A 26,040-nucleotide genomic window follows, 5' to 3' on the forward strand; every position below is an offset into this window, starting at 1 on the left:
GAGTAGCTGGGATTACAGGCACCTGTCACCATGCCCTGCTAATTTTTGTATTTTTAGTTGAGATGGGGTTTTACCATGTTGGCCAGGCTGGTCTTGAACTTCTGACCTTAGGTGATTAGCCTGCCTTGGCCTCCCAAAGTGCTGGGATTACAGGCATAAGCCACCATGCTTGGCCTCCATATTTATTCTTATGCAGCAGAGAGATATAAAAAAACTATAGGCCTGAGGTCAGGAGTTCAAGACCAGCCTGGCCAACATGATGAAACCCCATCTCTACTAAAAATACAAAAAATGAGCCAGGCGTGGTGGCACATGCCTGTAATCCCATCTACTCAGGATGCTGAGGCAGGAGAACAGCTTGAACCCGGGAGGTGGAGGTTGCAGTGAGCTGAGGTCACGCCACTGTACTCCAGCCTGGGTGACAGAGCAAGACTCTGTCTCAAAAAAAAAAAAAAAAAACAGAAGAAAAGAAAAAAAAGGAAAAGCTTAAACTATTAAACTGAGAATTTCAATCATTTTTGAAGCATACTATGAATATTAACAATGACTGTCTCAAAAAAAAGGGCCAGGGCCAGGTACGGTGTCTCACACCTGTAATCCCAGCACTTTGGGAGGCCGAGGCTGGTGATCACCTGAGGTCAAGAGTTTGAGGCCGGGCGCGGTGGCTCACGCTTGTAATCCCAGCACTTTGGGAGGCCGAGGCGGGCGGATCACGAGGTCAGGAGATCGAGACCACGGTGAAACCCCGTCTCTACTAAAAATACAAAAAAATTAGCCGGGCGTGGTGGCGGGCGCCTGTAGTCCCAGCTACTCGGAGAGGCTGAGGCAGGAGAATGGCGTGAACCCGGGAGGTGGAGAGCTTGCAGTGAGCCGAGATCGCGCCACTGCACTCCAGCCTGGGTGAAAGAGCGAGACTCCGTCTCAAAAAAAAAAAAAAAAAAAAAAAAAGAGTTTGAGATCAGCCTGGCAAACGTGGTGAAACCCCAGCTCTACAAAAAATACAAAAATTAGCTGGGCATGGTGGCGGGCATGTATAGTCCCAGCTACTTGGGAGGCTGAGGCAGGAGAATTGTTTGAACCCAGGAGGTAGGGGTTGCAGCGAGCCAAGATTCTGCCACTGCACTGCAGCCTGGGTGACCAGCAGAGACTCTGTCTGAAAAAGAAAAGAAAAGAAAAGAAATGAGAGGGAAGGGGAGGGGAGGGGAGGAGAGTGGAGGGGAGAAGGGGAGGGGGAGGAGGAGGGAGAGGGAGGAAAAAGAGGGGAGGGAGACTATAGACCAGGATTTGGCAAACTGTAGCCCGCTGGCCAGATCTGGCCTGCAGACTGTTTTCTCCAGCTCATGAGCTAAGAACAATTTTTACATTTTTAAAGGATTGTTAAAAAAAAAAAAGTAGTAGAAGTAGTATATGAGACTGTGGCTCACAAAGCCTAAAATATTTGCTGTTTTGTTCTTTACAGGAAAAGTTTGCCAGTTGCTGTTATAAATCAATTTTACTTATGAATATTGTTATAAAATCTTAAAATACTAGCTTTTTTTTTTTTTTTTTTTTTGAGACGGGTTTCGCTCTTGTTGCCCAGGCTGGAGTGAAGTGACGTGATACCAGCTCACTACAACCTCCACCTCCTGGGTTCAAGCGATTCTCCTGCCTCAACCTCGCGATTAGCTGGGATTACAGGCATGCGCCATCACGCCTGGCTAATTTTGTATTTTTAGTAGAGATGGGGTTACTCCATGTTGGTCAGGCTGGTCTCGAACTCCTGACCTCAGGTGATCCTCCCGCCTCAGCCTCCCAGAGTGCTAGGATTACAAGGCGTGAGCCACTGTGCCCGGCCTAATACTAGCGTTTTTTATATGAACCCTATATATGTTATTATTTTTAATGTGTCATTGGATTCTAGTTGCAAGCATGGTTCAGTGTGACAAAATCGTACATTTCAGTAGAGCCAAGAAAGTCTTATGATTATCTTATAAATGCTGAAAAAATTATAATATTCTACATGCATTATTGGTCAAAGTTGGAATAGATGGTAACTTTTCTAATATAATAAAACATATACAGTCATCTCTCAGTATCTGTGGGGGATTGGTTCCAGGATCCCCCCCCATGGATACCAAAACCTATAAAGCTCAAGTCCGTTATGTGAAATGTATAGATGATTATATGAAACGCATGGATGAGCCGGGCGTGGTGGCTTACGCCTGTAATCCCAGCACTTTGGGAGGCCACGGTGGGTGGTTCACCTGAGGTCAGGAATTCAAGACCAGCCTGGCCAACATGGTGAAACCGTCTCTACTAATAATACAAAAATTAGCTGGGCATGGTGGTGCATGCCCGTAATCCCAGCTACTTGGGAGGCTGAGGCAGGAGAATTACTTGAACAGACCGGTGTGCTGGCTCACGCCTGTAATCCCAGCACTTTGGGAGGCCAAGGCAGGTGGTTCACCTGAGGTCAGGAGTTCAAGACCAGCCTGGCCAACACGGTGAAACCCTGTCTCTACTAATAATACAAAATTTAGCTGGGCATGGTGGTGCATGCCTGTAATCCCAGCTACTTGGGAGGCTGAGGCAGGAGAATTGCTTGAGCAGACCGAGTGTGGTGGCTCACGCCTGTAATCCCAGCACTTTGGGAGGCCGAGGCAAGCGGATCACCTGAGGCCAGGAGTTCGATACCAGCCTGACCAACATAGAAAAACCCCGTCTCTACTAAAAATACAAAATTAGCTGGGCATGGTGGCGCATGCCTGTAATCCCAGCTACTCAAAAAAAAAAAAAAAAAGAATCGCTTGAACCCAGGAGGTGGAGGTTGCAGTGAGCCGAGAGTGCACCATTGTACTCCAGCCTGGGCGACAAGAGCAAAACTCCATCTCCTAAAAAAAAAAAAGAAAAAAGAAAAAAAAGCCGGGCGCGGTGGCTCACGCTTGTAATCCCAGCACTTTGGGAGGCCGAGGCGGGCGGATCACGAGGTCAGGAGATCGAGACCACGGTGAAACCCCGTCTCTACTAAAAATACAAAAAATTAGCCGGGCGTGGTGGCGGGCGCCTGTAGTCCCAGCTACTCGGAGAGGCTGAGGCAGGAGAATGGCGTGAACCTGGGAGACGGAGCTTGCAGTGAGCCGAGATTGCGCCACTGCACTCCAGCCTGGGCAGCAGAGCGAGACTCCGTCTCAAAAAAAAAAAAAAGAAAAAAAAAAAGAAATCTATGGATGAAATGTATGTCCCTTATATGAAATTTAAGGATGATTTAAAGTATAGTGGAGGATATGTATAGGTTATACAGAAATGTGCAGCAGCATTTTTTCATTTTTCACTATCATATCCTCCCCTATACTTTAAATCATTCTTAGATTACTTATAATAGCTAATACATAGTGAATGCTATGTAAATAGTTGTTATATTGCATTGTTTAGGGAATAATGACATGGAAAAAAGTTTGTACATCATCATTTCAAATGCAACCATTCTTTTTTTTTCTGATTTCTTTTTTTTTTTTTTTTTGGAGACAGAGTCTTGCTCTGTCACCCAGGCTGGAGTGCAGTGGTGCAATCTTGGCTCATTGCAACCTCCGCCTCCTGAGTTCAAGTGATTCTCCTCCCTCAGCCTCCTGGGTAGCTGGGATTAAAAGCATGTGCTACCGCGCTCAGCTAATTTTTATATTTTTAGTAGAGTTGGGGTTTGGCCATGTTGTTCAGGCTGGTCTGGAAATCCTGACCTCAAGTGATCCACCCCCCTCAGCCTCCCAAAGTGCTGGGATTATAGGCGTGAGCCACTTTTTCCTGACTATTGCAATCTACAATTGGTTGAATCCATGGATGCAGAACCCATGGATATGGAAAGTATCTCAAGAGAGAAGCCCACATATTTGTTTGAGAACACTAATATCAGGAACAGTACAAAAATTGTGACTATCACCACTATTTTAGCATTTTTGAAGCTATTAGCCAGTGAAATTAGAAAATAAAATATGAGCTATGGAAATTGAAAAAAGGAATCAGAATTATGACTTGCCAGTTATACAACTAAAAACTGAAGAGAAACAACTGAAAAAGACTACCACAAACAAAAAGACAATTTATAAAGTGCCTGGGTACAAATGTAAAAATTACTAGATTTTTGATATCCATATAAGCAGCTAAAAAATATAATCGGAGGCCGGGTGCAGTGGCTCATGCCTATAATCCCAGCACTTTGGGAGGCTGAGGTGGGAGGATCACTTGAGCCCGGGAGTTCAAGACCAGCCTGGCCAGCATAGTGAGACCCTGTCTCTACAAAGAAATTAAACATTAGCCAGGCATGGTGGCACACACCTGAAGTTGTAGCTTCTGTGAGTGGGGGAGGCCGGCATGGGAGGATTGCTTGAGCCCAGGAGGTGGATATTGCAGTAAGCCATGATCACACCACTGTACTTCAGCCTGGGTGACAGATCAAGGCCCTGTCTCAAAAAAAAAAAAAAACCCACAAAAATTAGCAAGGTGTGGTGGCATGCACCTGTGCTTCCAGCTGCTCAGGAGGCTGAGGCAGGAGGATCACTAAAGGCCAGGAGTTACAGGTTATAGTGAGCCATGATCACACCATTGCACTCCAGCCAACGCAACAGAGCAAGACCCTGTCTAAAAATAAAAAAAAAAAAACCTTCCCAAAACCTGAAAGAGTTGACAAAATAAAAATTTGGAGGAAAATAAAAATGTAATCCAATGAAAAAAATATGTATATGATCATACATGAGTAGACAGACTACCTTTGGGAGATAACACAAGAAACTGCTCTAAGAAGATGTACCTGCTAAGGCAGCTAAGGCCTTTCCTGTATAATCTTTATACATACATGCATACACACACAGACACACAGCCCTATGGATTCATTGCCTTTTCTTTTTTTTTTTTTTTTTTTTTTTTGAGACGGAGTCTTGCTCTGTCGCCCAGGCTGGAGTGCAGTGGCGCGATCTCGGCTCACTGCAAGCTCCGCCTCCCGGGTTCACGCCATTCTCCTGCCTCAGCCTCTCCGAGTAGCTGGGACTACAGGCGCCCACCACCACGCCCGGCTAATTTTTTGTATTTTTTTAATAGAGACGGGGTTTCACCGTGGTCTCGATCTCCTGACCTCGTGATCCGCCTGCCTCGGCCTCCCAAAGTGCTGGGATTACAAGTGTGAGCCACCGCGCCCGGCCGCCTTTTCAAAATATTGAAATTACTAGAAAAATGATACTACTATAATTGAAGACACCAGAGGGTGCTATGTGAACACAATTGAATAGACTCTCATTTACCAATTACCATTTGGTACAATAGAAGTGATTTCAGGCCGGGCACGATGGCTCACGACTGTAATCCCAGCACTTTGGGAGGCCAAGGCAGGCTGATCACAAGGTCAGGAGATCAAGACCATCCTTGCTAACATGCTGAAACCCTATCTCTACTAAAAATACAAAAATTACCTGGGCATGGCCGGGTGCAGTGGCTCACGCCTGTAATCCCAGCACTTTGGGAGGCCGAGGCAGGTGGATCACGAGGTCAGGAGATCGAGACCATCCTGGCTAACGCTGTGAAACCCCATCTCTACTAAAAATATAAAAAAAATTAGCCAGGCGTGGTGGCAGGCGCCTGTAGTCCCAGCTACTTGGGAGGCTGAGGCAGGAGAATGGCCTGAACCCAGGAGGCAGAGCTTGCAGTGAGCCGAGATCGTGCCACTGCACTTCAGCCTGGGCGACAGAGCGAGACTCCGTCTCAAAAAAAAAAAAAAAAGTGATTTTAAGTACCATATTCAGAAGTTTAGTTATAATAAACTTGTGTTCGCTTTCTCTTTGTAGCCTACATGTATGGAGCTGCCAGAGGAACTGCTTCAACTCAAGGACTTCCAGAAGCAGCGCAGGGAGAAAGCTGCAAGAGAATATAGGATGAATGCACAGGGACTCCTAATAAGGACAGTGCTACAGCCAAAGAAATTAGTGATAGAGACAGCAGGGAAAGAGGAGAAAGTCAAAGGCTTCTTATTTGGTAAAAATTTTAGGATAGATAAAGCTCCAAGTTTTACATCTCAAGACTTTTACGGGGAAGTGAATTTACTGAAAGAAGAATCTTTGAATAAACAAGCTACAAAGCCTCAGCATCTACCTCCCGTAGAGGAAGGGGAAACCAGTGAGGATTCCAGTAACAAACTCATTTGCACCGAGTCAAAGGGGTCAGAGGACCAGAGAATAACTCAGAAAGAACACTTTATGACACCCAAACATGAGTTTCAGGCAAGTTTATCTTTGAAAGAGGAGATAGAACAGTTATTGATAGTGGAAAACAAGGAAGATTTAAAATGCACAAAACAGGCTGTTTCAATGTCTTCCTTTCCTCAGGAAACCAGAGTGTCTCCAAGTGACACTTTTTATCCTATCAGAAAGGCCGTGGTTTCCACACTCCCTCCCCGTCCAGCCTTGGAGAAGATCGATTCCTGGATAAATCCTTTTCTAAATCTGCCCTAGAGATGTGCAGTTTGTTCTTAAGGCCATGCAGGTGGCTTATTTCCTTTGCCATCAGGGCCTTCCACAGTGCCCAGGTTTCTCATGTTGTAAATGCAGTAATGCTTCTGTCACAGGGAAAAATTATATCCTCTTGCTTACTCCTGTGTTCCTGGTATGCAGAGAATAAGAATGAATAAGTTAAATAATGGAAGAAGTATAATTTCTGATTATGTCACTGTGTAGAAATGTCCTCAGTGACCAGAGTGCGTTATTTCTCATAATTTGGGTTTAGAGGATTTGAAGAAAGGAAAAATCTTGGGCTTAGTATCAGGAAGGCTCCATCATTTTCAAATTTTGTTTTGCTTCTTGACTTTTGGATTCCTTTGAAAAGAGCTGGTAAAACTATTAACGATTTATTTTAAAAATTGGTACCTGATAACTTTACCAGTATTTTTTTCCTATTTATTTATTTATTTGTTTTATATTTTTTTTTTTACCGTTCCTTGTGGAGCAGGGCTACACCATAGGCAGTGTGCCCAGAGTAACCACTTTTTTCCTTTTTAAAATATAATGTTAACTTTATGTTTGAATGTTGAATGTTTTATCTGTCTCTTAGGCAAATAATGTTATAGGAATCAATAATTTAATTTTTGTTTTATTTGTTTTTTGTTTTTTTGATGGAGTCTCACTCTGTCACCCAGGCTGGAGTGCAGTGGTGTGATCTCTGCTCACTGCAACCTCCGCCTCCCGGGTTCAAGAGATTCTCCTGCCTCAGCCTCCCGAGTAGCTGGGATTACAGGTGCCTGCCACCACGACCGGTTAATTTTTGTATTTTTAGTAGAGATGGGGTTTCACCATGTTCGTCAGGCTGGTCTCGAACTCCTGACTGACCTTGTGGTCCACCCGCCTTGGCCTTCCAAAATGCTGGGATTACAGGTGAGCCACCGTGCCCAGCCAATATCTTTATTTTAATTGTTTTTATTTCCTTTACTTTTAGCTAGTTTTGTCCATTTTCCTAACAAAGCAGGGACCCTGGGTTTCTTTTTAGTCTGTCTGTTATATAAACTTGAAGTCTGACTCCATTCCATTTGCCCAGAGTTAGTATACTTTCTTAGGGTGAAAGGAAGGCAGCTTGTATTGAGCCTTTTAAAATATTGAATGCTTGCAAATTGCTAACATTCTTTTGTGTAAAATAACCAATAAACCTGTTTTGTCATACTCTACTTAAAAAAAAAAATCTCTCACTTTTCTTAATTGGGTCAGGATGGAAAGAAATGTCTGGATTTCTAGGTCCAGAGTCCAGTTTCTAAATCTGTGATTCGACTCTGTTATTCTTTTTGCTCTTAGGAACAATCTAAGATCAGGGACATCCTTGTCTGCACTAGTTGATTCTGACTGCCACTGAAAGAATTGTTTTGCCTTTCCGAACTCCAGAGCCCAGATCTAGTCTGAGGTTAAGATTAAGGCAGGCCTGAGGCAGTCGGCTCAGCCCTGCAGTTGCCTTGTCTCACCTTATACTTAGTTTAGAAAGTCGCTTGGGGCCAAAGTAGTTACTGGTTCATCTTCGGTGAATGCATCTTCAGATTGAGCCCAGAATATGGTCAATCTAGGTTTACTCTGCAAAAGGCATGGATTCCTGTAAAATTCTTGAACTTCATTTAGCTTCTTATGGAACCATTCAGTTGCTGGTCTTGAACTCCTGACCTCAGGTGATCCGCAAGACCATTCACTTACTACTCATAACATATATACATACATGCTATAAAGTACAATGTAAAAAAAAAAAATTAAAAGAAAAGAAAGTACAAGGTAGTACCCCTCAGGCTGGGTGCGGTGGCTCACGCCTGTAATCCCAGCACTTTGGGAGGCCGAGGCAGGTGGATCACAAGGTCAGGAGTTTGAGACCAGCCTGGCTAAGACGGTGAAACCCTGTCTCTACTAAAAATACAAAAATTAGCTGGACGTAGTGGCACCTGCCTGTAATTCCAGCTACTTGGGAGGCTAAGGCAGGAGAATCGCTTGAACCCGGGAGGCAGAGGTTGCAGTGAGCCGAGATCACGCTTACTGCACTCCAGCCTGGGTGACAGAACGAGACTCCATCTCAAAAAAAAAAAAAAAAGATTTTTCTGCCGGGTAAGGTGGCTAATGCCTGTAATCCCAGCACTTTGGGAGGCTGAGGCAGGCCAATCACCTGAGGTCAGCTGTTGGAGACCAGCCTGGCCAACGTGGTGAAACTCTGTCTCTACAAAAAATACAAAAATTAGTCAGGCGTGATAGCACACAAGTAATCCCAGTTACTTGGGAGGCTGAGGCAGGAGAATCACTTGAACCTGAGAGGTGGAGGTTGCAATGAGCTGACATCGCACCACTGCACTCCAGCCTGGGCAACAGAGTAAGACTCTGTTGAAAAAAAAAAAAAAAAAAAAGCCAGGTGCAGTGGCTCACATCTGTAATCCCAGCACTTTGGGAGGCCGAGGCAGGTGGATCAGTTGAGGTCAGGACTTTGAGACCAGCCTGGCCAATATGGTGAAACCCTCTGTCTACTAAAAATACAAAAATTAGCCAGGTATGCTGGCAGGTGCCTGTAATCCCAACTACTTGGGAAACTGAGGTGAGAGAATCATTTGAACCAGGGAGGCGGAGGTTGCAGTGAGCCAAGATCATGCCACTGCACTCCAGTCTGGGTGACAAGAGCGAAACTCCATCTAAAAAAAAAAAAAAATTAGCCGAGCGTGGTGGCGCGCACCTGTAGTCCCAGCTATTCAGGAGGTGGAGGCAGGAGAATCGCTTGAACCTGGGAGGCGGAGGTTGCAGTGAGCCAACATTGCACCACTGGACTCCAGCCTGGGCGACAGAGCGAGATGACATCTCAGAAAAAAAAAGTTCTACTTGACAGTGTGTTTGATAACTACTGACTCCCCAAACTAAATGAGCCGTTGGGGCTTCATTACAGTATTCTCTCAAGTGAAACACTCATCTATACCTGAAACAGCATTTTTCTCTACGTCTTAATTCTAGCCTGCAGTGCCTACCTAAATTCTACGTGTGCGGTTACACCTTATGATGAATTTCTGTTCTTTGCTAGATAAAGTCTAAAAAAATTCCTGTTAATGCAAGACCGGTTGCTAGTGCTGTGCGCCATTACCCAGATTTCTTGTCTACATTTTGGGAAATCCTGCATATTTGTCTCCAACCATGGTTGAGTTCTTTACTTACTCTGTATTTTCCTGGTCTGAGAGGTCATAAACCATGCTTCCCAAACTCTTGGAGTCTTGCTCTAGTCTACCACTAATTTTCTATATCTCCTCTACTCGGCTGACTTTTCTATACATAACCTATAATTAGAGACTCACAAGTAATCTGACCCTTTTACTATTGGAATAAGGAAAGGAGGTTAAATGACCACCCTGGACAAAAATGCAGCACTGAAAACGGAACCAGTGTTTCTTGGCTTCTTGTTCCATTCAGCGTTCTTTCAACTATAGTATGAAAAGTCACTGCAGCGGCTTTGCCCCTGTCTGTCTAAGAGCTTGATAAATTATGGCACAATAGAACTTTAATTCCCTATAGGCATCTTATCATTTTGAGACAAGGCATGCCCCAGCAGCAAGCCGAGATGAGGCCTGGGGTAAACTAGGGTGCCTGGGTGCAACTGACTCCCTATGAGTCAGCCAGGTAATTTGTCAAAAGGCTATTTATTTTAAAAGTAACACAAATAGCTTACAGAAAATTTAGAAAATAAGAGAAAAAAACTACAACCCTACTTTATACAATCCTTCCTGGCATTTTTGTTGTTGTTGTTGTTGTTGTTGTTGTTTTTTGAGATGGAGTCTTGCTCTGTCGCCCAGGCTGGAGTGCAGTGGCGCAATCTCGGCTCACTGCAAGCTCCGCCTCCCAGGTTCACGCCATTCTCCTGCCTCAGCCTCTCCGAGTAGCTGGGACTACAGGCGCCCGCCACCACGCCCGGCTAATTTTTTTGTATTTTCAGTAGAGACGGGGTTTCACCGTGGTCTCGATCTGTCGACCTCGTGATCCGCCCGCCTCGGCCTCCCAAAGTGCTGGGATTACAAGCGTGAGCCACCACGCCCGGCCTCACCAGTGAATTTCTATTACACATTTAAGACAAATAATACCAATCCTGGCTGGGCGTGGTGCCTCTTGCCTGTAATCCCAGCATTTTTGGAGGCCAAGTCGGGCAGATTGCTTGAGCTCAGCAGTTCGACACCAGTTGGGCAACATGGCAAAACCCCACCTCCACCAAAAATATAAAAAAATTAGCTGAGTGTGGTGGCACGCACCTATGGTCCCAGCTACTCCAGAGGCTGAGGCAGGAGGATCACTTGAGCCCAGGAAGCGGAGATTGTTGTGAGCCAAGATGGTGCCACTGCACTCCAGCATGGGAGGCAGAGCGAGACCCCGTTTCAAAAAGAAATTACTTTTTTTTTTAACAAAAAATTACCAAAAAATACTAATCCTTCCAGGAAATAAACAAAGGGGATGCATTTTCTGACTGAGTTTATGACGCCAGCATTACCCAGATATCAAAACCAGACAACAACATTGCAAGATAACTATAGACCAATATCCCTCATTAACATAGATGCATTTTTTTTTTCTTTTGAGATTGGGTCTCACTTTGTCGCGATGGAGTGCAGTGGTGTGATCACAGCTTACTACAGTCTCGACCTCCCTGTGCTCGGGTGATCTTCCCATATCATCCTCCTGAGTAGCTAGGACTACAGGTGCCCGCCACCACGCCCAGCTAATTTTTCTATTTTTTTGTAGAGACACGGTTTTGCCATGTTGCCCAGGCTGGTCTCAAACTCCTGGGCTCAAGTGATCCAACTGCCTCAGCCTCCCAAAGTGCGGAGATTACACGCATGAACCACCGCACCCGGCTCCAAATTCATCAACAAAATATTTTAAAATAACATCTTGAAATATATAAAAAGGATAATACATATAATTAACAACTATAAAAGTAGCCAGCAGCCCTCAGGGCTGCTCTGCCTGTGGAGTAGCCATTCTTTTATACCTTTACTTTCTTTTTTTTTTTCTTTTTTGAGACACAGTCTCTCTCTGTTGCTGGAGCTGGAGTGTAGTGGTGCGATCTCGGCTCACTGCAAGCTCCGCCTCCCGGGTTCATGCCATTCTACTGCCACAGCCTCCCAAGTAACTGGAATTACAGATGCCTGCCACCACACCCAGCTAATTTTTGTATTTTTAGTAGAAACGGGGTTTCACCGTGTTAGCCAGGATGGTCTCGATCTCCTGACCTCGTGATCCGCCCACCTCGGCCTCCCAAAGTGCTGGGATTACAGGCGTGAGCCACCACGCCCGGCCTTCCTTTACTTTCTTAATAAACTTGCTTTCACTTTACTGTATGGAGTCGCCCCAAATTCCTTTTTGCACGAAGTCCAAGAACCCTTTCTTGGTGTCTCTATTGGGACCCCTTTCCGGTAACAAGGGGACATGGGAACCTTCTCAGGTGATATGAATGTTCTATGTCTTGATTATGCTGGTAGTTACACTGATGTATACATTTGTTGAAACTCATTGAACAATATACTTTAATTGGTGCTTTTTATTGTATGTAAATTATGCCTCAGAAAATTAACTTTAAAACATTTGGGGCCGGGCGCGGTGGCTCACGCTTGTAATCCCAGCACTTTGGGAGGCCGAGGCGGGCGGATCACGAGGTCAGGAGATCGAGACCACGGTGAAACCCCGTCTCTACTAAAAATACAAAAAATTAGCCGGGCGTGGTGGCGGGCGCCTGTAGTCCCAGCTACTCGGAGAGGCTGAGGCAGGAGAATGGCGTGAACCCGGGAGGCGGAGCTTGCAGTGAGCCGAGATTGCGCCACTGCACTCCAGCCTGGGCGACAGAGCGAGACTCCGTCTCAAAAAAAAAAAAAAAAAAAAAAAAAAAAAAAAAAAAAAAACATTTGGAAGCTGCTGGTCTAGTGGGTGTCAGGAAAATAATCATTAGGGTTACAATATTTTTGTTAAATGATGTCAATGAACAGAAGGAGCAGATATGTGTTGCTCTTATAGTTGGATAAAATTCAAACATAATTTTAAAGGAAGCAGTAATACATTCGCATGATTATAAAAGAAACAGAGGCTGAGTGCAGTGGCTCATGCCTGTAATCCCAGCACTTTGGGAGGCTGATGTGGACAGATCACCTGAGGTCAGGAGATCAAGACCAGCCTGACTGACATGGCGAAACTCCTTCTCTACTAAAAATACAAAAACTTAGCTGGGTGTGGTGGCGGGTGCCTGCAGTCCCAGCTAATCAGGAGGCTGAGGCAGAAGAATCGCTTGAACCCCGGAGGCAGAGCTTGCAGTGAGCCGAGATCGTACAACTGCACTCCAGCCTGGGCAACAGAGCGAGACTCCGTTGTCTCAAAAAAAAAAAAAAAAGAAAGAAACAAAGAAAAACGGTACAGAACGGCTTATTAATGAAAGTAGATGTTCCCTTGGCTCCTCCTTTTCTAACCACAGTCCTGTTCCCTAGAACCATCCGCTTTTAATACATACGATTTTGTTTTGCTCTTTTTCTGAATGAAATAATGTCCTTTGGAGCAACATGCATGGAGCTGGAGGCCATTGTTCCGAAGTGAAATAACTCAGATAACAGAAAATCAAATACTGTATGTTCTCACTCAAAATGGGAGCTAAACAGCAGGTACACATGGACATAAGGATGGAAATAATAGACACTGGGACCTCCAAAAGGGGAGAAGAAGGGTTAAAAAAATTACTTGTTGGGTACAATAGAAGCCCAAACCTCACCATTATGTAATATAACAGGTAACAAACCTATACATGTACCCCCCTGAATCCAAAATTTAAAAATTAAAAAATTGGCTGGGTGCAGTGGCTCATGCCTGTAATCCTAGCACTTTGGGAGGCCGAGGAGGGCAGATCACGAGGTCAGGAGATCGAGACCATCCTGGCTAACACGGTGAAATCCCATCTCTACTAAAAATACAAAAAATTAGCCAGGTGTGGTGGCGGGCGCCTGTAGTCCCAGCTACTCAGGAGGCTGAGATAGGAGAATGGTGTGAACCTGGGAGGTGGAGCTTGCAGTGGGCTGAGATCGTGCCACTGTACTCCAGCCTGGGGGACAGAGCGAGACTCCATCTCAAAAATAAATGAATAAATAAATACATAAATGGCCGGGCGCGGTGGCTCACGCTTGTAATCCCAGCACTTTGGGAGGCCGAGGCGGGCGGATCATGAGGTTAGGAGATCGAGACCACGGTGAAACCCCGTCTCTACTAAAAATGCAAAAAATTAGCCGGGCGTGGTGGCGGGCGCCTGTAGTCCCAGCTACTCGGAGAGGCTGAGGCAGGAGAATGGCATGAACCCGGGAGGTGGAGCTTGCAGTGAGCTGAGATCACACCACTGCACTCCAGCCTGGGTGAAAGAATTAGACTTCGTCTCAAAAAAAAAAATTTTGGCGGGGGGGAGACAGGTTCCCACTATGTTGTCCAGGCGGTCTAGAACTCCTGGCTTCAATCAGTTTTCCTGCCTTGGCTCCCCAAAGTGCTGGCATTACAGGTGTGAGCCACCGCATCAGGCTAGGCTCAATTAATTTTTTAACTTCACAGAGCTTCCTATTTTGTGTTTTTGTGTAGTGTTAAAATCACTGTGGTTTGCTTTCTGAGATTTCTTGGCTTTGTCTTCTTCCCTAGTACTTTTATCTCTCTTTCCTTTCTGTTTTCCCTACCCTGCTCAGTTTTTGTTCCATCTCTAGAAGTTTCTCCCCAGTGTGTGAACTTGTCCTGGAAGGGATCCATGGTTGGTTATTATACACAGTTTATAGGGTCTAGACTGTTCAAGCCTGGGTATACCTTCAGACTGTGGGATCCTTACATGCAATTGCTATTGGAGTGAAAAAACCCCTTTTGGTTTCAGCTGTTGTTCTCAAATTGGCCCTTAGCACTCTCTAGTGAATACCAATTTTCTTCTTAGGTCTGTCAGATACCCTATTGCTTTCCTCTACTGTTTTTCCCACATGGATGTCATTATCTCTTGGGTTGTCCCCACCTCTTTGCAATTTCAGGTTTATGGGTTACTTCGTCACCCAGTATGTTGTAAATATTGTTCATGGGTTTGGAGTTTTGCCCTCTAATTACTCTGTTTTTATGTGGGGATTTGAGAAGATCTAGAAAGTATGCCACCCTGCCATCTTCCCAGAATCTTGGTATATACTTTCCTTGTTTCTAAAAGGCCTAATACTATGGCTTCCATTTTGGGTGCACTCTCTCTGTCAGATCACTTGCTCTGGTTGCCATGTTGGGAGAATACTCTTGGGACGATTTGGCCCGACAAAGAACCAAGGACTCCAGCCGACAGTCTGTGAGGGACTATGTCTTCATCTCCCACAACCAAACAGTGGTCGTTCCTCTCCAGTAGATCCTCCCCAGTCAAGCCTTCAGGTGTCTACAGTCCAGCCTATAGCTTGACCACAAACTTATAAGAGACCGTGAACCAGAATCACACAGCTCAGCTGATCCTGCATTCCTGCCCCTCCAGAAACTGGGAGATAAAAAGTATTTGCTGCTTTTTTTTTTTTTTTTTTTTTTTTGCTTTCTAGAAAGTCTTTATTTTTCTGTTATGAATAATTGCATTTTCCAATTATCCCAAATGATTTTATAAATTCTGTAAGTTTTATATGTCTGCCTGGGATCCATGAAATAAAAGTATAATTCCTTACCAAAAGAGAAGCATCAGATACACTGAAAGGCTCCATGTTTTATATTTTCAGAAATAAAAGTGACTGTATACCCTTTTATTAACTATATGGTAGCTTGGTAAAATTTTTATAGAATTTTAATGGTCTATAGTGTTCTATGATGAGGCAACATTCCACCAAATTAGCCTTCCAAAAGTTGCAGTATCATGTATAATTATGACAGCAGTTTTGTTTTAAAACCAGAGTCAGATTGAATGTGGCTTTTTTACAGCTGAAATTTATGCCTTATGTGTATTCATAAAACATTGATATCTTAGTGTCACATTATCCTTACTCTTTGATTATACTCTTCTTGAAAAGTAAATTTACTTATCAAATGATAAAGTTTTAGGGAAAGTTAAAAAAAATTTTTTTTCTTAAGGCTTCATGGAATAGAATTACATGTAATCAGAATGACTACATAAGACCCTTTTCTGGCAATGAAAGCATGGAGTCTTAACCAAAAAGCCAAGCAGAATTCTTAGATCTTTTTGTTTCTGTCATAATGTACTATTGGAACTTCAAGTAGATATAGTACATTAATATGAAATATTTTAAAATACACCGTCTTTAAAAAAAGGCACTTACACAAAAATCATGTAACACTAGGCAGGATGCTGAAATGACTGGTTTGCAATATTTTTTAAAGCCTTCATTTTTGGTCAGCATAAGTTTCCTCTAAATATTTTTGTTTCCAGTTGGACTTCACTTTGAGGCTTAACATATCAAAGTGAGTATAAAGTTCTACAATTTAGTCATTGTGGATTTTATGTACATTTATGATGAAAATGGAAATGTGTAGTTTACTCAAGAAAATTTTCTTCTTCTGTAACATCTAACTCTTCATCCTCATCATCTTCTGTTTGTTGATCCTTTCTTAGTCGACAAGTGGATACCTGTCCTGTTCCAGATACACACTTAGCTGACAGTGATCTCTGAAGAGGTGACTTTGAATTTGCTTTTACAATATCTAAACGAGATGAATAATCTGGTGCATACAGAGAATTTCGGAAAACCTCTAAATCTTCATCTTCATCAATGTTTTGTATAGTCCAGTAGGCAGCAGTGTAGACCTCTAAAGCTTTGCCGTGAAATAACATTTCGATTGTGATAAATTCAGAAAATATAGTCTTTATATCCTTCATTTTCTGCCTTTCAAAGTTGTTAATAGTTTCCTCCAGATGACGACTTGTTCGGCTAGCATCCACTGTGGTTCTCTGTAATTCCTTTTCTGCCTGTGAAATAACATGTCGATCAGATGGGTTTCGCTGACGTGTTCTTTCTGAGTTAATTGCTTACCTTCTCGATTCCTTGCTGTGAATGTTGCTTCGAGATCATCCCGTTTCATTTTCACAATGGTCCCATAAGCTTTCAAAGGTTCAACTACTTTGGCTTCAAGTCTTTCAACCTCTGCTTGTCGATAATCCTGAAGTTTGGCAAACTCATCAGCAAAGTTCATCAGGCCCAGCTTTAAATGTGGGGTCTCTGTAGCAGCATACGCGTTGATTTCATTCACCAGGAGGTCTGCTTTGTCTCTCAGCCTGGCAGTTTTCCGCACATAGCCAGCAAATATTTGGCACAGTTCTCCAAAATGCTTCTCCACATTTGAGACAGCTGTTTGCAGTTGTTTTGTTTGAGCGTTCCGGTTTTCCAGGGTGCACCTCATCATGCTGCCTCGCTCACGGCAGGGGACCTTGCGGGGGCCCCGTATTTGCTGCTTTAAGCTGCTAAATTTCGGGTGATTTGTTACCCAGTGATAGATAACAAATGCACCTGTGAACAGATGATCCCACTTTGTGGTCCTAGGTGTCTTGCTGCCTTTGATGGTGTTTTTCTAACTCTTTTTTTTTTTGGACATTTAAAATATACAATAAAGTCAAAAGATTACACAGTGAGCACCCACATACCCACTACCTAGATTCTACCACTCACATCTTTCTATGCCTTTTTTTTTTTTTTTTTGAAACGGAGTCTCGCTCTGTTGCCCAGGCTGGAATGCAATGGCATGGTGTCGGCTCACTGCAACTTCCACCTCCCGGGCTCAAGTGATTCTCCTGCCTCAGGCTCCCGAGTAGCTGGGATTACAGGCGCCCACCACCACACCTGGCTAATTTTTGTATTTTTAGTAAAGACGGGGTTTTACCATGTTGGCCAGGCTGGTCTCGAACTCCTGACCTCGTTGATCTGCCTGCCTCGGCCTCCCAAAGTGCTGGGATTGCAAGCGTGAGTCACCATGCCCAGCCGACTTTTCCATCTCTTGATGTGACATGGAGAATAAATCCATTCCCTCTCCCAAGTGATAGTCCTTTGACTGCTTGGAGATGAGTGTCATGACTTCAAATCTCCTTTTCTTCCCAAACCCTTCATTTCTTGCCCTTGCCCTGTTCTCCTGCTGCTGTTGGTTTTTAGCTGGATTTGGCTAAAGGAAAGCACTGATGGAATCTAGGAGGGAAGCCGGAGGACGCCAGGATATTGTACCTGCCTCATTCTGCCCTGGGCAGTATTTCCAGCACTGGCTACATCTCCTCTATGGCAGCATTATCAGCCTGACAGGCCTACCATGCTTTCAGCTTCTACAAGGTCATTCTGGCTCCTAGGCCCTAGTAATACCACTTCTTTGCTTCGTTCCTTCAGCTAAGGTACAGTAGTGTCTTCCCGCTGTTGATAATCTCTAGACTGCCTCACCTTCTCATCTCCTCCATCAGCCATGCAATTTATTTCCTGTACTAAATTTCCTCTGTTTCCAATACTTAGAATGCTTCCTGTTTTCCTGGTTAGAGTCTGACAAATACAGGGGTATACCACATAATTTTTGAGGAAGATATATGTCATAAGAGGACACCTGTAGTGCTTACTGCAATCATCTGTGATTTCTCCAGGGACAAGAAATCATGTTGCATGAATTTATGTTGTCTTATCTGTGTCCTGCTGTCCACATAATGCCTGGAGGAATGAGAAAAGCCCTCTTTTCAGAGGTGCATTGTAATTAGAGGTAAAAAACTTACAATAATATTTTGGAACATGGTATAGTAGTGAGTTATAAGTGTAGGAAAGGAAGTGGTGTTTGGAGTGATATCCTATAAATGAGATTAGAAGAAACTTGACAACCAAGAAAGAATTAGATGTCAGAGGATTAGATTTTGGTCAGGCAGATGAATGAAAAGCTGACTGTATATTGAAAGCCTCCCTTCGGTTAGAAAAAAATTAGGCCTGGTGATGATGAAATGCAAATACCAGTAATATTGTATGACTCGTTGCTAATGTTTAAAAAACAACAGGGAAATCAAAGTATCATCCATCAGTTGTGTTTCTCATTGTATGACATAGATTAAATCTTTCATTTACCGTTATTTTTATAAATATCAACGATGTGTCATTGTGATATTCCTACGCCCCCCGCCCCCCTGATTTATGTTGTAGGTGCTGAATAAATAATAGGAATTCAGGAAGAATGAGGAAAGAATACATGAATTTCAGAAAATGTTTCTGGAAATCACCACAGTGCGATTCTAATCTCAAAATTAAATAAAATAAATAAATATTTAAAAAGAAAAAATGTGTATGCCTCTAAAGGATGAAGGAATTCTGACTAATCAACAGCAGTGATGAATTATAAATAGTTGACCTTGTCAGATTGGTATGAGTGGTTTTCTGGGGGATTTTTGGATTAAGAATTCCAGGAATGAGAGAAGAAGAGAAGTGTTAGATATTCAGAATTGGGCTATCGGTAAAGCATTTTGATCTAGCATCGTGTGAAATCTCAATTACGAAACTAATTTGTAGTGATTTCCAGGTGAGAGTGGTAACTGGAAACTTTCAAGGAAGACTTAGAGGAACAAGAGAGGAATGCCAGGAAATTTTAAAAACTTTTTTATTGTGAAATATACTTAGAAGTTAACTAAATGAAAATGTCCTGTTTACGGAAAAATCCAAAGTGAACATCCAGTTCAAGAAATAAAACATTATATGGCCAGGCAGGGTGGCTCACGCCTGTAATCCCAGCACTTTGGGAGGCTGAGATGGGTGGATCCCGAGGTCAGGAGTTCAAGACCAGCCTGGCGAACATGGGGAAACCTGTCTCCACTAAAAATACAAAAATTAGCCAGCCGTGGTGGCACATGTCTGTAATCCCAGGCACTCATGAGGCTGAGGCAGGAGAATCACTAGAACCCAGGAGGCAGAGGTTGCAGTGAGCTGATTTTGCACCACTGCACTCCAGCCTGAGTGACATAGTGAGACTCCGTCTCAAAAAAAAAGGAAAGAGGGTGCATTTTACCACCACTTACCACCACTATTGATGTTCCCTTTGTTTAGTTATTGCAAACAGTGTTGCTATGAGGTTTCTTATATATGTATCCTGGTGTAAACATGCATGAATTTCTCCAGGAGTGGATTTGTTACGTATGTATACATTTAACTTTGCTGCCTTCTGCCAAACTGTTTACTGATTTACATACCCAACAGCAGTGTATGAGAGTACCTAATATGCCACATTCTCACTAACATTAGGCGTACTGTTTTTTATTTTATTTTATCTTATTTTTCGAGACGGAGTCTTGCTCTGTCGCCCAGGCTGGAGTGCAGTGGTGCAATCTCGGCTCACTGCAACCTCCGCCTCCCAGGTTCAAGCGATTCTCCTGCCTCAGTCTCCTGAGTAGCTGGGATTACAGGCATGTGCCACCACGCCCAGCTAATTTTTGTATTTTTATTAGAGACAGGGTTTCACCATATTGGCCCTGCTAGTCTCGAACTAGCCTCAGGTGATCCACCCACCTTGGCCTCCGAAAGTACTATGATTACAGGCGTGAGGCACCACACCCAGCCAGAAGAGAGAAATAACTTAATTTGTATGGGTCAAAATCATTTTTGAGGATACAGTCTAAGTAGAAATAAATTAATAATAAGGAAAATAAACAGAATAGCAAATACAATTACTTTGTAAACAAAATTAAATATTATAAAATAATTTTTTTTGAGATGGAGCCTCAGCCTCCCAAAGTGCTGGGATTACAGGTGTGAGCCACCGTGCCCAGCCTAAAATTAAAATTTTAAATTTAAATTAAAAAAATTAGCCGGATGTGGTGGCATCCACCTGAAGTCCTACGTCGTAGGGAGGCTAAGGTGGGAGGACTGCTTGAGCTGGGGGGATGGAGGCTGCAATGAGCTATAATTGCACCACTGCACTCCAGCTTGGGCAACAGGGCAAGACTCGGTCTCAAAAAAAAAACACAAAAATTATTTTCTGGCCTGACACAATGGCTCATGCCTGTAATCCTAGCACTTTGGAAGGCTGAAGCGGGTGGATCACGAGGTCAGGAGTTCAAAACCAGCCTGACCAACATAGTGAAACCCCATCTCTACTAACAATAGAAAAATTAGCTGGGCGTGGGATCGCGTGCCTGTAATCCCAGCTACTCGGGAGGGCTGAGACAGGAGAATCACTTGAACCCGGGAGGCAGAGGTTGTGGTGAGCAGAGATTGCACCACTGCACTCCAGCCTGGGCGACAGAGTGAGACTCCGTCTCAAAAAAAAGAAGTTACCCTGCCTTCACTAGAAAGAACAGGGCAAAAGTTCTGTGATCCCAATAGGTAAGGACTATGCCCCAAGCCAGCATGAAGCAGAGGAAAACAAACAAACAAACAAAAAAACCATTGATCCCTCTGCCTCCCATAAAGATTTATGGGGATCACATCTCTCAGCGGGGAGATGAGGCAGGAAAATAGGGTCTGGAGGCAGAGAACATAAGGCCAATTCACACTTCAGCTATAACAGGAAATATCCTCTCCATAGGGCCTATGCTGTACATGACTTTGTAGCTTTACTTCATCCTCTCCATTTACACAGGATGTACCTGAAATAACCAAAGGAATCCTCTAGGGAGTATTTAAACTCCCTAAAAATTTTGTAGCAGGGCCTTTGAACCCCTAAGCTCAGGCCCCCTCCCACACTGTAGAATGTACTTTCATTTTCCTTTTTTTTTTTTTTTTTTTTTTGAGGAAGAGTCTTCCTTTATCATCCAGGCTGGAGTGCAGTGACATGATCTCGACTCACTGCAACCTCCACCTCCTGGGTTCAAGCCATTCTCCTGCTTCAGCCTCCCGAGTAGCTGGGATTCAGGCATGCCCACCACGTTTGGCTAATTTTTGTATTTTTAGCAGAGATGGGGTTTCAGCCTGTTGGCCAGACTGGTCTTGAACTCCTGGCCTCAAGTGTTCCCCCCGCCTTGGCCTCCTAAAGTGTTGGGATTACAGGCTCAAGCCACCTCGCCTAGCTACTTTCATTTTCAATAAATCCCTTCATTCTTTCCTTGCTTTATTTGTGTGTTTCGTCCAATTCTTTGTTTGAGATGCCAAGACCCTGGACACCTTCTACTGGTAACATCCTGACCTCAGGTGATCTGCCCACCTCAGCCTCCCAATGTGCTAGAATACAGGTGTGAGCCACTATGCCTGGCCTAGATGTTTCTTTCTTTCTTTTTTTTTTTGAGATGGAGTTTTGCTCTTGCTTTATGGGTGGTCTTTCTGGAGTAATGAAATGTTCTAAAATGTGAATCTACTAAAAACCACTAAAAGGTGATTTTGTTATCTGAATTAAATGTCAATAAAACTGATAAAGAGTCAAGATACAAGCCACCTCGCCAGGCCTTTTTTTTTTTTTTTGAGACGGAGTCTCGCTCTGTCGCCCAGGCTGGAGTGCAGTGGCGCGATCTCGGCTCACTACAAGCTCCGCCTCCCGGGATCACGCCATTCTCCTGCCTCAGCCTCTCCGAGTAGCTGGGACTACAGGCGCCCGCCACCACGCCCGGCTAATTTTTTTGTATTTTCAGTAGAGACAGGGTTTCACCGTGGTCTCGATCTCCTGACCTCATGATCCGCCCGCCTCGGCCTCCCAAAGTGCTGGGATTACAAGCGTGAGCCACCGCGCCCGGCCACATAGGTATATTTATAAAGGCAGGGGAGTTGGAGTAAAGTGTTTAATACACGTAGAGTTGGCTAAATGGGGGACCAGAGCTTTATTCTTAATCAAATCAGTCTCTGAAAATTCAGAGGTTAGGGGTTTTTGTTGTGTTTTGTTTTGTGACAGAATCTTGCTCTGTTGCCCAGGCTGGAGTGCAGTTGCGCAATCCCAGCTCACTGCAACCTCTGCCTCCTGGGTTCAAGCAATCCTCAGCCTCCTGAGTAGATGGGACTACAGCCATGTGCCACCATGGCCTGGCTAATTTTTGTATTTTTAGTAGAGATGGGTTTTCACCATGTTGACCATGGCTTGTCTGGAACTCCAGGCCTCAAGCCATCCACCCACCTCGGCCTCCCAAAGTGCTGGGATTACAGGCGTGAGCCACTGTGCCTGGTTGAGGCTAGGGTTTTTAAAGGATAGTTTGGGAGGCAAGGGAATCGGTACTACTGATTGGTTGTGGATGCATTCATAGGGGTGTGGAAAACGGTCCTTGTGTGGTGAGTCAGCTTCTGGGTGAGGCCACAGGAGAAGTTAAGTCAAGAGTCACAGAGCCGGGTGGGGCTACAGGTCCTCAGAAATGCAAAAGCCTAAAAGAAATATCTCAAAAGGCCAGTCTTAGGTTCTGTAATAGTGATGTTATCTGCAAGAGTAATTGAGGAACTTGTAAATTTTGTGATCTCCAGAATAATAGCTGGTAATCACTTATCTATACACCTTAGTAAAATTCATCTCATCCTCCTAACCTGGTAGGTTTTTTTGCTTTGTTTTTGAGATGGAGTCTCGCTCTGTTGCTCAGGCTGGAATGCAGTGGCACGATCTCGGCTCACTGCAACCTCTGCCTCCCAGGTTCAAGGGATTCTCCTACGTCAGCCTCCTGAGCAGCTGGGATTACAGGCGCCCGCCACCATGCCCAGCTAATTTTTGTATTTTTAGTAGAGATGGGGTTTCACCATGTTGGTCAGGATGGTCTCCATCTCCTGACCTCATGATCTGCCCAGGGGAGGCACCGTACCTGGCCATAGTTTGGACTTTATTTATTTATTTGTGTTTTTAAGGGGCAGAGAATTTAATAGGCAAGATAGAAGGGGGAAGAAAGAAGGAAGAAACTCCCTTGTACAGGGACAGAGGGAGGGGGCACTCCAAAGCCAAGAGAGAGAACCCCCAGTTTGGACTTTAGAGGCAAGATGGGAGTTGGTTAGTTCATACCTCTTACAGGGTCATTATTTTCTTTCTTCCTTTTTTTTTTTTTTTGAGACAGAGTCTGGCTCTGTCACACAGGCTGGCATGGCATGCAGTGGTGTGATCTCGGCTCACTGTAACCTCTGCCTCCCAGGTTCAAGCAATTCTCCTGTCTCAGCCTCCCCAGTAGCTGGGACTACAGACACACACCACCACAGCTGGCTGATTTTTATATTTTTAGTAGAGAAAGGGTTTCACCGTATTTGTCAGGCTGGTCTCGAACTCCTGACCTCAGGTGATCCACCCACCTTGGCGTCCAAAACTGCTGGGATTACCGGTGTGAGCCACCATGCCCAGCCCTGGTCATTTTCTCACTGTTATAATATTTAGAAAGGCAGTTTCAAGATCTGTGTGTCTATCTCTCCACCAATACTATACAGCCTTAATTCATTTAGCTATCTAGTAAGTTTTGAAATTAGATAGACTGATTCCTCTCCCTTTATACTGCATCTTCAAAATTGTTTCAGCTATTCTAGTTCTATTACTGAAACAGTTCCCAATCCAGACCCCAAGAGATAGTTCTTGGACCTCTCACAAGAAAGAATTTGGGGTAAGGCAACAGAGAAAAGCAAAAGCAATTTTATTAGTATGAGGCTGGGAGCGGTTTTTCACACCTGTAATCCCACATTTTGGGAGGCTGAGGCAAGCAGATCACCTGAGGTCAGGAGTTCGAGAACAACCTGGCCAACTTGGCAAAACCCCATCTCTACTAAAAATACAAAAATTAGCTGAGTGTGGTGGTGTGTGCTTGTAATCCCAGCTACTTGGGAGGCTGAGGCAGAAGAATCGCTTGATCCGAGGAGGTCGAGGTTTCAGTGAGCCAAGATTGTGCCACTGCACAAGAGATCCCATCTCAAAAAAAAAAAAAAAAAAAAAAAAAGGGAAGGGCTGAGGGATAAAAGACTACAAATTGAGTTCGGCATATACTGCTCGGGTGATGAGTGCACCAAAATCTCACAAATCTCCACCAAAGAACTTACTCATGTAACTAACTGTTCCCCCAAAATCTATGGAAATAAAAAAATTTTTTTTAAAAAGGAGAAAAAAATGTTAGGGCAAGAGAATTAAAGCTCATCTTTCTTAGCACAAAATCAACTTGTAAAATTTTTTTTTTTTTTTTTTAAATGGAATTTTGCTCTTGTTGCCCAGGCTGGAGTGCAATGGTGCAAACTTGGCTCACTGCAACTTCTGCCTCCTGGGTTCAAGCAATTCTCCTGCCTCAGCCTCCCTAGTAGCTGGGATTACAGGCGCCCGCCACCAGGCCCCATTTATTTTTGTATTTTTAGTAGAAACAGGGTTTCACCATGTGGGCCAAGCTGGTCTCAAACTCGTGACTTTAGGTGATCCACCCACCTTGGCCTCCCTAAGTGTTGGGATTACAGGCACGAGCCACTGTGTCCTTTAATTTCTAATATCTTAAATGTGAAAATAAAAAATCTCATGTACCCTATAAATACATAATACACCTACTATGTGCCAACAAAAGTTAAAAATTAAAATATTACGGCCGGGCGCGGTGGCTCACGCTTGTAATCCCAGCACTTTGGGAGGCCGAGGCGGGCGGATCACGAGGTCAGGAGATCGAGACCACGGTGAAACCCCGTCTCTACTAAAAAAATACAAAAAATTAGCCGGGCGCGGTGGCGGGCGCCTGTAGTCCCAGCTACTTGGAGAGGCTGAGGCAGGAGAATGGCGTGAACCCGGGAGGCGGAGCTTGCAGTGAGCCGAGATTGCGCCACTGCACTCCAGCCTGGGTGACAGAGCGAGACTCCGTCTCAAAAAAAAATAAATAAATAAAAATAAAAAAATAAAAAAATATTACAAAGTGAAAAAAAAAGAAAGTAAAGAAATAAAGAGTGGCTACTCCATAGGTGGAGCAATGTATGGGCTGCTCAACTGAGTATACTTATAGTTATTTCTGGATTATATGCTAAACAAGGTGTGGATTATTCATGAGTTTTTCTGGAAAACAGGTGGAGGAGATTTCCCAGAAATCACAACTGGGGGTTCCTCCCCTTTTTAGACCATATAGGGTAATTTCTGGGTGTTTCCATGGCATTTGTAAACTGTCATGGTGCTGGTGGGAGTGTTCTTTAGTATGCTCTTGTGTTACAATTAGTATTTAATGAGCAGTGACGACAACCAAAGGTCACTTTTTTTTTTTTTTTGAGATGGAGTTTTGCTCTTGTTTCCCAGGCTGGAGTGCAATGGCGCGATCTCGGCTCACTGCAACCTCCACCTCCCAGGTTCAAGCGTTTCTCCTGCCTCAGCCTCCCAAGTAGCTGGGATTATGGGCGACCGCCACCAAGCCCGGCTAATTTTTGTACTTTACTAAAAGTACAAAATGTTAGTGGAGACGGGGGTTTCACTACTTTGGCCAGTCTGGCCTCGAACTCCTGACCTCAGGTAATCCACCCGCCTCGGCCTCCCAAAGTGCTGGGAGTACGGCATAAGCCACCGCTCCCGGCCCCCAAAGATTACTTTCATAGCCCTCTTGGTTTTGGCAGGTTTTGGCTGGCTTCCTTACCGCATCTTGTTTTATCAGCAGAGCCTTTGTGACCTGTATCTTGTGCCAACCTCCTATCTCATCCTGTGACTAAGAACACCTAAGCTCCTGGGAATGCAGTCCAGCAGGTCTCAGCCTTATTTA

The 26,040-nt window shown here is 44.2% G+C and overlaps 2 protein-coding genes across 7 annotated transcripts in view; one reads left to right on the forward strand and one right to left on the reverse strand.

Moving 5' to 3' along the window:
- The window catches only part of EXD1 (exonuclease 3'-5' domain containing 1), a 44,285-nt gene extending 36,603 nt beyond the window's left edge, over positions 1–7,682 (forward strand). For 4 of the 6 annotated variants that reach the window (XM_058427885.1, XM_058427887.1, XM_058427888.1 and 1 more), the window contains one exon: positions 5,808–6,970. In XM_058427885.1, the coding sequence (XP_058283868.1) occupies positions 5,808–6,470 (663 nt within the window). In that variant the 3' untranslated portion in view covers positions 6,471–6,970. Of the gene's footprint in view, positions 1–5,807 lie in introns of all 6 variants that reach the window. The other 2 variants (XM_032176231.2, XM_058427886.1) reach the window with 1 other exon arrangement.
- An 8,314-nt stretch (positions 7,683–15,996) lies between these two features.
- On the reverse strand, positions 15,997–16,892 carry LOC116482609 (CBY1-interacting BAR domain-containing protein 1). The gene is given in 2 exon segments (XM_032176233.3): positions 15,997–16,478; positions 16,481–16,892. Coding segments are annotated over 2 exon segments (864 nt in total). The 5' UTR covers positions 16,863–16,892.
- Positions 16,893–26,040: the final 9,148 nt, after the last annotated feature.

Source organism: Hylobates moloch, unplaced genomic scaffold (genome assembly GCF_009828535.3).
Source record: "Hylobates moloch isolate HMO894 unplaced genomic scaffold, HMol_V3 SCAFFOLD_14, whole genome shotgun sequence".
In the NCBI taxonomy this organism is placed as follows: Eukaryota; Metazoa; Chordata; class Mammalia; order Primates; family Hylobatidae; genus Hylobates; species Hylobates moloch.